The sequence below is a fragment of the Thunnus maccoyii genome, chromosome 5 (genome assembly GCF_910596095.1).
Source record: "Thunnus maccoyii chromosome 5, fThuMac1.1, whole genome shotgun sequence".
NCBI lineage: Eukaryota > Metazoa > Chordata > Actinopteri > Scombriformes > Scombridae > Thunnus > Thunnus maccoyii.
In genome coordinates this window covers 21670855-21685144 of record NC_056537.1, presented here as the reverse complement: position 1 = coordinate 21685144, position 14290 = coordinate 21670855, and the positions used below count along the sequence as shown (strand labels likewise).

Sequence of the window (14290 nt, the reverse complement as noted above, 5' to 3'; positions counted from 1 at the left end):
ACAGCAGCGCATGCGCAGATCTACTGTGTTCACGAGCGTTCAAACTATGCGGACAACTGCGTTGCACAGCGCAGCATCCGTGAGATGAGAAACCAGCGGATTTCAAAGCGCTCCCAATGCGTTGGTTCGGGTTTGGCTTCAACGCATTTGGGCAGATATGTGTCCATGAGAAGTTAGTTGAAGGTAGCGACACCGTGAATGAAGTTAAAGTGATTAATCCAACAGAGCTCAGTAGTCATGTGGACAGAAGTGGCTGCAGACAGGATATCAGAGCTAGTTGGAGTCGAAGAGCATCTTTGCATTTGGATGGTAAGTTTATCAGAGATGAATCAACTTTTAAAAGCTCTGTGAGCCCATGTTTAGACACTGTCTTAATCTGTATCAGAAATAGAAAGCGTCTGTAATATTACACTGTGTACACAGCTGTCATTAAACAGTGTTAATTCTGCTCTCTGTTAGGTGACGGCTGTGTGTGCCTGGCAGGTTTCGGAGCTGTCACCTCTGAAGAATGCATATCTGTGGCAGAGAGCCGTGGCTGCAAGGACGCTTTCATCAGTGAATCATATTTGACCCTGGTTTTCCCTGACAGAGTTGAGTCCTGGGACCTGGATACCAAAAAGAAGACTCCAGCATGGAGCATGGAAATAAAAACCCAGCCAGAGTGTTCTGGTAATGTCTATCATAAACGTCTCTGACAGCTACTTGAAGTATGTTGTGATAAGAGGCTCAAAAGTACTTTTTTCCCCTCTGCTTTCCAGGTACGCATCTGAATCTCCCATTAGTCCCTGGGGGCTACATAGCCACAAAACCTCCCTTCTACCAGTCCCTATCACCACACCTGAAAGCCAAGAGTCTGGCACTGGGTGCAGAGCATGCCATCCTTCTCAGTGCCACTGGAGCTGTGTACACCTGGGGACTGGGCAGGTAGCGCCCGAACACACCTTCACACATAATCTGAAAAATAATACATGTATATATATTTTAATACACATATAACTTGAATGAGCTCTTGTGTTTAACCGACAGCCACGGTCAGTTGGGGCACGGAGGCCTCATCTCTGAGGAGGAGCCCAGGGCAGTGGAGGCACTATGGGGGATGCCCATGAGCTGTGTAGCCACAGGAGGCTGGCACTCTGTCTGCATTAGTGGTAAGTGTCATACAGAAATGTGGGCATGCTCACAGCTGGTGAAAGAATGAATTCAAATTACCTTTTTCTTCACAGATGGGGGTGACCTATATGTGTGGGGCTGGAATGAGAGCGGCCAGCTTGGACTTCCATCACAAACTCTGAGGAAAGCACAGCAGCAAAGTGGGCAACAAGCAGGTAGGTCTGTTTTGGGCTTTTTGAGGGTTTTCTAACAGGGGTATCTAGCCATGTGGATACAGTGATTTTGGTTTTATTTGGCCAAGTTTTGAGATTTTTGTCTCTTGAGATTTCTGTTGCCACACAAACACAATTAATGAATTGCATTTCGTTTGTGGTGCTTGCATAATTTTAACATTCAGTAGCAGCAGAAACACAAACAGATTACTCTATCCAGAGCGACAGGGATATTATTATTTCTGGAAAAAAGATGTTGCTGTCGAAATGTCATTTTTCAATCCTGCAAGCACAATTGAATGAAATAGAATTTGCTTCTGTTATTTTTCAGGTGGCAACAGAAATCTCAGGGATAGAAATCTCAAAACCTGAACTCATAAAACTGAAACTATCTTTCCTTTTGCTGTCTATAAATCCAAATAGCTTTGGAGTGATTTGCTGAGTTTTCAGCTGTAGTGAACCCCAATTTAATGCACTCAGTCGCGTTTTGTTTTAAAGCACGATACAGTTACAGTAAATCAAGACCTCAACATGAACATTTTCAATGAGATCTACCATCTATTAAAGGATGCCTGTCTAATGTTGCCCTCTGCAAATGAGGAACCAAAACAAAGATTATGAAACTGTGTTTTTAATGAACCCATCCGTTTAATTGAAATACACATACTTCAAAATTATGATTTAAGTGGAAAGTTTAGCAACATTGACTTTTCTTAAATTGAACTGTTGCTTTCTGACAAGATGCCAGCACATCTCCACGTGAAGATCCACAGGAGGGAGAGGATGACAAAGAAGTGTTCATATCCATCCAGGCATTCCCAGCTCTTGTGGATATCACTCCACCATGTGAAATCAAGACAGTCAGCTGCGGCTCCCGGCACACAGCTGCAGTAACAAGTAAGATATCTCTCGACTATGGGTGTGTATTGATGCACGTTTTCTCAGTGAGTTAATGTCAGTCATCTTTATCATCTCGTATTCTCTAATTTTAGCCGCAGGTGACCTCTACACTTGGGGCTGGGGTAAGTCTAAATCTGAATCTAACCTGACACTTTAACAGATCGTAAATGTGTTGTAAATGTTAGATCTTTGCAACATATTCCCAGTACCAGTAATAAAAAACTTCCCTGTCCATCTTTCGATTATCTTTCCAGGTGAATACGGCCAGCTTGGACACCAGATTTTGAGCTCAGATGAGCCCCAACGTGTGGAGTTCTTCAGGGAGCAGCAGATGTGTGTGGTCGATGTAGTATGTGGGGCGTGGAACACTTTTGCTGCTGTGGTCAAGGAGGAAGTAGCCAATGCTTAAATATTAAGGAATCCCATTGACACACATAAACAATGGACTTTGGACATCATATCAGGAACTGTGTGTTGTCATAACAAATACAAAACTCTTAATTAAATGTATTTTGGAATACACACATACATATATGTATAAAAGCTTTTCATGTCTGTATAAAAGAAAGAATCTTGGTACAATTTAGTTTTGGAAGCTTTCTTTATAGAAATTAAAAAACATCAGAATTTTTCTTTCACATAAAAGGGTTAAGGCAGTAAAATCCACAGGTAAATATAATTTAAGGCAAATCTCTAAAACTGTTCTAACTAAAAAAAATCACACATCATAATAGAATAATTAATGGGTGATCAATTCCATAGTCCACAGTAGGTCTTCACAGCACAATCTTGAAAGAACTGTGGAGAAATGAAAATATAACAGTATAAATTGTAGTTAATAAAACTGTGTTAAGCAAAATACACTTTTTTGAACAGTAATCAGATTTCTACTCACCTGACAAAATCTGGCGACCTTGAAATAACATGCTGAAACTCAGACAGGTTAACGGTTCCGTCCTTGTCAATGTCCGACTCCTCAAGAATCTGAACAACATTCAGCAGAAACAACGATTAAGCCCAGTGACATACCACAACATACTGTGTGCTAAGCTGCAACCACAGAGGACAATTTTAGCCAGCTAATGTGTCTCTGGCGGCCACAGTGCTGTTGCATCTTTAAAAAGGGGAAGTGCCACAAACTCACATTGTTGATGAGCTGTCTCATTTCGTCGGGGGTTAGTCTTGTGTCATTTGTGTCACCAGTCAGGCAGTTAACCAGCTTCTCCAGATCACCGCAGTCAAGGGTTCCATCATCGTCAAAGTCTGGAAATATCAAAATACTTAATACTCAGATTGATTTGCCTCAAATGTATTAGTAAAAGTTTGGTTTTTATTAACTTATTTACCAAATATACGGAATGCATAGTGGGATTTGATTTCCAGAGTGGCAGAGTCGCTGAAGGCACTCAAAAGATCCAGAAAGTCCTCAAATGTGAGGCTTCCATCTTTGTGTTCAGATGTTGAGAATACATGGCAGATTCTTTCCCTGAAAGGGTTGGACTGTGACAGGAATAAGTACAAGGGTCATTACAGCTTATCAGTACTTGAAGCACTTCCTTGAGAACACATAATGCACAGGACAATCCTAGTTAAAACAACCACTAAGCAGCCTCATTTTCCCGTTTTACTGTTCACCTTGAGCTCTGGCAGAGTAAGAATCCTATCCATTGGTACTCTGGTATTAGTCCCAATGTCTTTCTCATCTTTTGTAAGCAGTTCGGTGAATCTCTTGTGAGCACTAAAAAAACAAGAAGACACAATTTAAACATCAATTGTTGCAAGAAGCACTGCTAGATTAATTGAATTTTTTTTTAACCTGGTAATATGAATGTCATGTGGCATGCAGCTGGTCACTTACAGAAGAATTTCTTGTTTTGTCAAGAATGTCAGCTCCTTAAAGTAAAAGTAAGCATTATTTGAATGATGACAGTCACATAGTAACCCCAAAAGCTACTTTTTTAACCCCTGGAATACTTTTTTTGACTCTGACTATCAGACATTAGCAACAACATTAGCTTTGATTATCCTGTTGAGCTTGATGACAACTTGTCACTTCGATAAAGCAGCCATCGACGTTATGTTTACTTTATAGGATTTATTACGACTACAGGCACCTAGTAAATCATACTGTACTTCTAACACCAAGGCTTTGGTAGTTCTCCTTTGCTTTAAAACGTTATGCTAACTTAGCTACAGCGTTATCCTCGGTTAAAACGGGGCGTAAAAACAATTGTTCTCAACTTTAGCCACACGGTGAGCGTCCAAAACGATGTCTTATTTGTTTTGGTAGTTTTAGCTTTTGGACACTTACTTGGTATTCTGAGAGCAAATCCTTCCCGAGTTGACTTGCTGTTGTTCCCATCTTGTTATTTTCAACTCGAAAATGTACTTTTGGTGTTGTAAATAGTTACCCCTGAACTAACTAGTTGGTTGGCATCGCTTACTTCCGGTGTTTTGACTAGCGCACTCCCTTTCCTGTAGTTAGCTACGTAACGGTTTCCATAGTGACGTACTTACGAACAGCTGTTACCTTTGAGTAACAGGTGACACTTGGGGCTAACTGGTGTAGTTGTAACTTTTCATCCTCCTGTATCTTTATTTTGACACAGTTTACCAGTGAAACTTGGCTTCCCTTTGCCAGTTGTCTCCTGGTGCCACTCTTGAAATTTTGAGGGGCAATTTCCCTTTATGTGTGTGGAAGTTCAGGAAGCTACTCTCAGTAAACCACAAAAAAGTTCAATCAAAAGTAAATATTGCATTCAAAAACGTAACAAAAAGCAAAACTTTGTCGTGACATTGTTTCATTTTGTAAAATGTATCTTTCATAGTGTTCTTTCACTTGCCTGGTCTGGCAAGTGGGTCAGAAATCTACTTGCCCAAGGTCAATTGTTACTTGCCTCTATACAAATTGTTTTATTTATTAGGGGTTATCAAATAACAATAAAGACTAAAGTTAATTGTCATGTTTAATCTTTATTTAAGTAAATGAAGTGTGTCATAGATACAAAGCAACAAACATTCATGCATATTGAAAATTGTATGACCAATCCCCTATATTTCACTGAACACTAAATTCTTGTGATCACCCCAATTTCTTTCAAATAATGGAATAGACTCCTTAACAAATACATTTTAGACTCATTTCTTCCACTCCGAGCTTCCTGATTTCCATTTTTAATGTTTCTTGTTCTCAAGAGTGTTTATGGCAGTGAAAAATTACATGCTCCACTGATTCCTCTATTTGACGGTGCTCATATAATCCTGTAGGCTGTTTGTTTCACACATAATACTACTAGCCTACTCAATTCTTGATTGGCCAGCAGCTGTGCCAATATTCTCTGACATGTGCAAGGGGAGGAGGTTATGCTGTGTGGCAGAGAAAGAGAACATAATTTCTAATATGACGATGATCAAAAAAATGATTGACACATTTTTTATTTTATTACTTAAAAAAAAAACATACCACTTGCCCAATCGGGCCAGTGAGTTGCAGATTTACTAGCTCAACATGGCATTTTACTTGCCCTGGAGAATTTGTTTGTTTGTTTGTTTTTTAATTACCAGTATAATCTTGTCTTGCTTGTTTTTCTTTGGGATGACTGTATGCCATCCAGTGTTAATAGTATGTCCTTTTATATAACAAATCCAAAGTTAAGCACTAACATTTTTCTCATTATCTTGATTTTATTGTAGTTTTCCCACACACAAGGTCATGTTTTTTCTATTTAGAAACAGAAACAAACAAAATTGGGGCATCTTGGTATTTTTCCTCTATAAATAAAATCTGTCATTTATTAGGCTTACTAATATACAAACATTTAAAAAGAAACATAATCATTTATTACAAAACAGCAGCTATTAGTAATGCATTAATTCATAGAGCATACACTAATTGATAGAAGGTCTTTTGACACAATTTGGGAATTGAACATAGTCAACAAATATTTATAAGTTGGCTAACTGCTCAACAAAACTGGATGTAGATGAGAAATAGATGAGGATCTTGATGATGAGGATGATGATCAGGGAATGATTAACTCAACCCTGGGAAGGAGACAAGCTAAGCTCCTGGATTTGTCTCCCAGTCTGTTGTATCTGAAATGAAAAGATAAAAACAGAATTACTCTTAATACAGCAAGCAGAATAATGTGCAATTAAAGAAGTTTAAGTGCTTAATATATCTAATTGTTCTCTCAAATCTTTTAAATTCTACTGTACTTAGACACTAATCACATCACACTAATAAGGTTTTTTTGATTCCTACTAAATACAATAACTCTTATGAGTGTGTTTGTTCTTCTCAGATTGTACCTGTCATTTTCGTTCCCTCCTTTGTCTCAGCTGGAACACCGATGCCATACTCGTTTTCACCGGTGACTCTGAAGAAGTAGATCCCTCCCTCCTCCAGGTCAGACACCCTATAGGACAGGCGGCGGCATTTTCCCGTGAGTCTCGTCCACCCTTTTCTGCTGATGTCCCGTATGTCTACAAGGTAATTCTTAACAGGGGCGCCTCCCTCGTTCTCAGGGATGTCCCAGGTAACAGTGGCAGAGTTCTTGGTCACATCTTTAACTGCTATATGAGTTGGAGGACCAGGTGAATCCAAAACCCTCACACTCAGGGTCAAAGAGGCACTCCCAGCAGCATTTTGCAGCTTGACTGTGTATTTGCCGGAGTCATCACGTGTTGCCCGTTCCACTGTGATGGAAGTGACGGAGCTGGTGGTGTTTATCATTCCTCTGATTCTCAGATCAACATCTACTTTTTCCCATGTCACACTGGGAACAGGTTTGCCTGTGAAAGGCACAGTCAGAGTGAAGGAGCTGCCATCTTGAACAGGAAGGGTCTTCCTCATCTCGGCGCTAACGTCAATTCTGGGCTCCTCCTCTCTCTCCATGGCCACTTCAGGATCTGTTTCAGGACTGGGCTCACTGATGCCAATCTTATTTATAGATCTCACAACAAAAACATATTCTGTACCCGATGTAAGTCCAGTTACTGTAAACTCTGTTTTATCTGTGTTATGCACACCAACATCCCAGACTTCTTCTGTTGATTTTCTGAATTCAATTTTGTACCCAGTGACTGTTGCTCCACCATCAAACAGCGGCTTGTTCCATGACAGAGTGATTGAGGACCTGGATGAATCAATTATGGTGGGCTTTGCAGGAGGGGAGGGCAAAAACTTTGGATCCTCTGCCAAGGTGAGTTGGCATGGCATACTTGGTTCACTCAGCCCAGCAGCATTCTCAGCAAAGACTCTGAATTCATACTCACATCCTTCATGCAGGCCGGAGGCTTTGACTCGTAGGTCATAGACTGGCTTCTTATTGACACGTACCCAGCGAACGCCATGCTTCTCCCTCTTCTCGATGATGTAACCGCTGATGCGGCTACCGCCATCAGAGGCGGGTCTCTTCCAGCAGATAGTCATAACTTCACTGGTTGCACTTGTGACCTCGACATCAATCGGAGCAGATGGGATAGTAAAGGGATCCGTGGCTTTGATGGGCTCACTTTCCAAAGTCTCTCCCTCCCCATATTTGTTCACTGCCCTCACCCTAAACAGGTATTCATTTCCTTTGAGCAGCTTGGTTATTTTGCAAGTAGTTGCCATCATGTCACCATACACAAGGGTCCAGGCTACCCGACTGGTTTCACACTTCTCAACAATGTAGTGCATGATCTCAGCACCACCAGTCTCTTGGGGGGGTCCCCATGACAGGGTGCATTTCTCTGCTGAGAGTCCAGACACTTCCAGAGGTCCAGCAGGTGGGCCAGGCCTGTCCAGTACCTTGCAGGTAATAGCCTTAGATGTGATACCACCTGTACTCTGTAGGGTGAGAATATACTGTCCAGAATCTTTCCTAACACTTTCTTTGATGGTTAGAGAGGTATGTGTCTTTGTTGCAGTAATCTCAACCCTTCCCTTGGTGCCAATACTCCTACCATTTTTCGACCACAACACTGTAGGGTTCGGTCGACCAGAGATGTCAGCATCTATTCTTAGGAGGTCTCCTGCTTTGACAACCACCACCTGTCTAAATTTGTCTTCCAGGATAATTTTGGGTGGCTCCACATCATGCTGCACTGTAACAGGTCCAGTGGTTTCAGAGGATGCACTGAAGAGATCAGCTGCATTCTTTGCAATAACACGAAAATTGTACTGTGCACCCTCTTCAAGGCCAGTCACTTCCAAGAAGGTGTCCAGTAAGTTGGTGAAGTTGCACTTAAGCCAGCAACTATCTGGGAGCTCTTTGCGCTCGACGATGTAACCAGTTATTTTAGCGCCACCATCATATTCTGGTTTGTCCCATGAGAGTGAAACTGAGGTGTTAGTGACATTGGTGACTGTGAGGTTGCGTGGGGGATCACACTGATCTCTTGCTGCTACAGGCTCAGTTGCTTTACTGCACTGTCCAACACCAGCCATGTTCTCGGCACAAACCCGGAACTCATAAATCAGCCCCTCTTCAACAGTCGTTATCTTGAATTGGTTCTCGGTCACTGGACTTCTGTTTAACTTTGTCCACAGAATACTGCTATGATCTTTGCATTCAATATGGTAACCACTGATAGGGCTTCCGCCATCACTGTCTGGCTTGCTCCATGCAACCACCATGATGGATTTTGAGGCACTCACAACGTGGAGTTTGGTTGGTGGACCAGGTGGCTTGAAAGGATACTGAGCAACAACTGCTTCAGACTCAACAAAGTGACTCTTGCCATAGCGATTCTCTGCAGCAATACGGAACTGATATTCTGTGCCCTGTGTCAGACGGGAAATTTTGATTGATGTTCTGGCAACTGTAGCTGACACTGTCTGCCATATTGTACTGCTTGTATCTCTCTTCTCAACAACATAATTGCTGATTTGACATCCTCCAGTATAAAGTGGGGGCTGCCATAACAAAGACACAAAGTCAGCACTCACCTCAACCACACTGAGGTCACTTGGTGGTCCAGGTCTTTCAAAAACGTTAACAAAGATTTCAGTGGATGTGGTTCCAACCGAGTTGGTGAGGGTCACCTCATACACACCAACATCTATCCTTGATGCATCTCTGATAATGATCTGAGATGATGTGTCAGATGTGTGCACATTTACTCTGCTTGTCTCTTTCAGGATGTTGCCATCTTTTTTCCAGGCTACTGTTGGCTTTGGCACACCCTTGAATGGAACATCTATCTTTAAATCACTCCCTGCCTTCACACTGAATGTATTGGACAGCAAATTAATAATGGGCTCAGCACTTATGTCCTTTACGACAACAGGTGCCAACAGGGACTTTGATTCACTCTTTCCCTTTTCATTCATAGCACTCACTCTAAAGAAATACTCCTTTCCTTTTATCAGTCCATTAATAGTCACATCCAATGCTCTACCCTCTGAACATATTGTCCATGTGTCATCTCCCTTAGCCTGCATTTCTACAATATAACATGTAATTTTACTTCCTCCATCATGATCAGGCTTCTCCCAAGAGAGTCTTGCACTACTGCAGCTAACATCACTCACTGTGATTTTCCCAGGAGGCACAGGAGCCTCAGACACTTTTACAGCCTCATTGGTCTCTGCTGGCAGTCCAGTGCCAAACTCATTCACAGCCAGGACACGGAAATAATAAAAGCATCCTTCGTGGAGATTGTCAATCTTGTATGAGTTTCTCACACAGTTGCTACAGACACTTGAGAATGCCTTCCTTGCCTCTTCTCGTTTTTCTACGATATAGTGAGAAATCTTTGATCCTCCATCAATGAGAGGTGGCTCCCAGGAGATGGACACAGAGTCTCTCTTTACATCCTTCACCTCTAGGTTTGTTGGTGCACTGGGAGAGTCCAGTATTCTGACATTGATAAATGCCGATTTGGAGCCATTGCAGTTTTTAGCAGTCAACACATACTTCCCTGTGTGGTTTCTATTGACATTCTCAATTAGTAACTCTGTGTGGGAGCTTGTTACCTCAATTTGAGCACGCTCACTGAGAATGCCGCCTTCCTTTGACCATTTGACCTCAGGTTCTGGCCTTCCTCTGATGGTGACAAAGAGACGTAATGTGGAACAGGCTCGAACATTGACAATCTTTCTCAAAGCAGTCTCCAACTCAATCTCAGGTGCCTCCAGTTTCTCAGCCACTACTACAGACCCAGGTAGATCCACATGCTCTCCAACTCCAGCAACATTCATTGCACATATACGAAAATTGTACTCTGCATTTTCTCTTAGTCTCTTCACGGTGTAGTTTGTGTCCTCTACACCTGTGCTGGGTGTGCATGTGATCCACTCATCCTCTGCTGCTTCTTTCATCTCAACTATAAATCCGCTGATAGCAGCTCCACCATCATAAATGGGCCTTGACCAGGCCAGAGACACAGTACTGCTGGAATGGTCTGTCACTCTGGGGTTGGTAGGGGGACCAGGTGGGTAAGTAGCCTCACAGACTTTAATATACTCACTTGGCTCACTGGGTGCACCAACACCAGCAGCATTCTCTGCCAGTACTCTGAACTGATAGTGATGTCCCTCAGTGAGCCCTGTGCATCGGAAACGTAAGTCATTTAGTCTTCTCTTGTTGCACTTAGTCCACCTGACACCCTCTTTGTCACGTTTCTCCAGGATGTAGCCATCAATCTCTGAGCCCCCATCGGTCTCAGGCCTCTCCCATGTCAACACTACGGAGTCTCCAGTCACCGCACTGGCTGTAGGGGTAGAAGGTGCACTAGGTGTTGTAAAAGGGTTTTGTGCAATGAAGGGGTCTGATTCCAGAAATTCACCAACACCAAATTTATTCACAGCAGCAATTCTGAATATATATTCTTTGCCAGGCACCAGTTTTGTCACTTTGTAACTGACAGCTTCAACATGAGGTTCAACCGCTGTCCATGTGACACGGCTGGTCTCCCGTTTTTCAATGATGTAGTGGGAAATACCGGCACCACCATCATTTAAAGGGGGGTTCCAATGAAGATTACACTTCTCTGCACTGACAACTTTCACCTTCAGAGGTCCATCTGGTGGACCAGGTCTATCCAGGACCTTCACATTAACTGAGATAGATGTTGTTCCACCAATGTTACTGAGGCTCAAGACAAAGTGCCCTCCATCCACACGTGTACACTCCCTGACAATCAGAGATGTATGAGTGAGCGTGTTCTTTACATCCATTCTCGGTGTAGATTTGTTGATTTCCCTACCATCCTTCAGCCACCTTACTTCAGGGAGGGGCTTCCCAAAGTAATCAGCATCAATATTGAATGTCTCACCAGCCTGAACAACAGTAGTAGTCTTGAATTTAGGATCCATGAATGCTGATGGTCCTTCAATGACATCCTGAGCAATGACAGTTATACTTTCTGAAGGTGTGCTCCAAACACCTGCACCATTCTTGGCAGTTACTCTAAACTCATAACTCTGGCCTCCTGTCAGACCTGTGACTGTGAACTCAGTTTCAATAAAATTTGTGAAGTTTGCCTTCATCCATCTGCCATCTGGGAGCTCTTTCTTTTCAACAACATAGCCTGTAATGGTGCTTCCACCGTCATACCTGGGTTTTGCCCACTGAAGTGTAATATTCTCTCTAGTGATGACAACAGCTTCAGGTTTACCAGGTGGATCACAGGGATCTCTTGCCACATAGCCTTCAGATATCTTGCTAGATGGGCTGAGTCCAGCAATATTCTCAGCAAAAACCCTGAATTCATACTCAATACCTTCCTCCAGTCCAGTTGTTTTGAAGCGGGCTTCAGATACAACGAGTCTGTTCAGCTTGGTCCATAAAATACTGTTTTTCTCTTTGCGTTCAAGATGATAGCCGATGATGGGGCTGCCTCCATCTTTGGCTGGAGGTTCCCATTCAACCAACATGCTGTACTTAGTCACTGTGGACACAAAGGGGGTGCCAGGAGCAGTGGGCACACTAAAAGGATACTGTGCAGTTACAATGGGAGATGTGATTGAGGTACTTTTTCCGTACCTATTTTCTGCAAACACTCTGAATTGATATTCACTACCTGTCTTCAGCCTGGTGACTTTGATTGTGGTTCTTACTGTTGTTGCTGACACAGTCTGCCAGTCTGTACTTGCAGTGTCACGTTTCTCCACAATGTAGTTGTCTAGCTGGCAGCCTCCTGTGTATTCTGGTGGCTCCCAGGAGATGGTAACATAGTCAGAACTGACCTCATCAATCCTCACAGGCCCTGTTGGTGGGTCAGGCTTTTCAAGAACAACCAAAGTGATTTCTCCTGTATATTTTCCAGCACTGTTGCTTGCCGTGATAGAGTATTGACCAGAGTGCTCCCTGGTAGCATGTCTGATATGAAGAAATGTTAATGAGGACGTAGTTGAAACCTCTAACCTGGATGTCTCTTTGACTACCTGGCCATCTTTTTTCCATTCAATCTTTGGCACTGGGTGCCCAACCACTGGGATCTCTACTTTCAGCTCTTCACCATTCTTGACAGTGAATGTGCTAAACGTTATCTGGAGTTTTGGTTTAATAGCTTTTTCCTTATCTGTGACAGGACCGGGTTGGTCTGTACGGCGGTGCCCTCTGTTCTCATTGGAACTGGCAGGCTGACCTGGTAAAGAAACAAAAAAAATAAATAAATGTAACATTGGATAAAAGCACTGTGCAGACTGATTATCTGAGATTCACATGAAAAGTGAAATGCATGTTTGTTAATGCTTTTGTGATAACACAACATTCTGTTGAGTGAAATTATTGATAGATTATTGTATTTTGCTTTTCATTTGCTGGAAACTTTATAAACAAATCAGTTTTAATATTACTTTACACTGTGTTATATTGCATTAAGTTTTCATTGTTACAACTATAAATGTTACAAATATAAATATTATTTTCAATTTAAAGCCAAGTTTTAATGTTTGCCATTTAGACTACATGGTGATAGGATGAATGTTTGGCATACCTTGGACAATGAGAGTGGAGGATGGTTGGCAATCCTTTTCTGTGAGCGCTGCATCAGTGTCCGGTGTCATATTTATATTTAGGGTGTCAGCCTTATCTTCTGCTTTCTTTCTTGTCTACAAAACAGAAACAAAACTGCCAATGTCAATGAAATCAAACTTAAGCAAACACTTTATCAGGGCAATCATTTTTCCACTTTTGTTCTATGACTATTGTTTTAGTGTGGCTGTTTGGAAGTACCAAATTAATACTTTTGCTATACATATGTCATCAGAAATTAAGGATTTTGACAAAATGTCCTCTGTTTTAAGACTGACTTTAGTGTTTTAAACATGCTAACATGTATTCTAGAGAGTGTAGTGTACTGGAAATAGAAACTCTTGATGGTGTTAAAAATAACATTACACGGCAGACCAGACTGCCAACTGTTCTACCGAACAGATAAAACCCCATTATTATCAAACTCAACTTAAAAATCTCATGTGGTGAAACCATTTCACATATGAAAATTCACTAGACAAAAAATGTTTGAACAGTTTCGGTAACTTAAGAACTTAATATTTTATGGCTGTCAAGTATTAAAATTTCAAACAAAACTGTACTTACTTCATTGTTGCTCGCTTCCATCCTTTCTTGTCTTACTTGTCCTTATTTATGTATGTATGAGAGACAAAATGTAAATTTAAGATTCAGCTAATACAAGATGCAGCTACTGCTATGAGCCCCAAAACAGCCCCAGACATACACAGCTCTGCCAATCACTGCCTGCTTTATCTCCAAAAGCATGCAGTGACTAAAATAACCGTGATGCATCATTGGCCAGCTGCTCCCTCTTTCAAAGTTAGTTGAGCCAACATGGGTCAGCTTTGAAAAACTGGAAAGTTGCTCAACAGTTAAATATTGTACACATATCATTGCTGTTAAAGGGGAATTACCGTATGGCTATTTAGATATCTAAAAACATCTTTTAAATACCTTTGTGAGTGTGTGTGTGTGTGTTTTTGTTGGGGGTTGGGTTAGGTGGGTTATATATGCAGACATAGTGAAGTGAACAAGAGCCTCCCTGAACAAATAGTATGCCACTAAAATAATAAGAGTGGGAGAAAAAGGTTACAAAATACTTAACATGTACAACAATAT

The 14290-nt window shown here is 41.8% G+C and overlaps 3 protein-coding genes across 4 annotated transcripts; 1 reads left to right on the top strand and 2 right to left on the bottom strand.

Annotated features, from left to right (window-relative positions):
- The first annotated feature begins 27 nt into the window (after window positions 1-27).
- LOC121897548 (RCC1 domain-containing protein 1-like) lies at window positions 28-2750 on the top strand. Of its 2 annotated transcripts, none has more exons than XM_042412111.1 (8): window positions 28-309; window positions 484-669; window positions 759-924; window positions 1027-1148; window positions 1224-1325; window positions 2064-2219; window positions 2315-2344; window positions 2477-2750. In XM_042412111.1, the coding sequence occupies exons 1-8, from the start codon at window positions 117-119 to the stop codon at window positions 2629-2631; spliced, it is 1110 nt and encodes a 369-aa protein (XP_042268045.1). In that variant the 5' UTR covers window positions 28-116; the 3' UTR covers window positions 2632-2750. The 2 variants fall into 2 exon arrangements, with proteins under 2 accessions (XP_042268045.1, XP_042268044.1); XM_042412110.1 differs by having other exon boundaries at window positions 460-669.
- A 54-nt stretch (window positions 2751-2804) lies between these two features.
- LOC121897550 (calcium and integrin-binding protein 1-like) lies at window positions 2805-4695 on the bottom strand. The gene is made up of 7 exons (XM_042412112.1): window positions 4534-4695; window positions 4081-4115; window positions 3858-3960; window positions 3569-3722; window positions 3367-3485; window positions 3118-3206; window positions 2805-3020 (listed from the first exon to the last, which is right to left on the bottom strand). The coding sequence occupies exons 1-7, from the start codon at window positions 4582-4584 to the stop codon at window positions 2999-3001; spliced, it is 573 nt and encodes a 190-aa protein (XP_042268046.1). The 5' UTR covers window positions 4585-4695; the 3' UTR covers window positions 2805-2998.
- A 1470-nt stretch (window positions 4696-6165) lies between these two features.
- LOC121896724 (titin-like) lies at window positions 6166-14004 on the bottom strand. The gene is made up of 4 exons (XM_042410676.1): window positions 13757-14004; window positions 13152-13266; window positions 6534-12800; window positions 6166-6317 (listed from the first exon to the last, which is right to left on the bottom strand). The coding sequence occupies exons 1-4, from the start codon at window positions 13775-13777 to the stop codon at window positions 6283-6285; spliced, it is 6438 nt and encodes a 2145-aa protein (XP_042266610.1). The 5' UTR covers window positions 13778-14004; the 3' UTR covers window positions 6166-6282.
- Window positions 14005-14290: the final 286 nt, after the last annotated feature.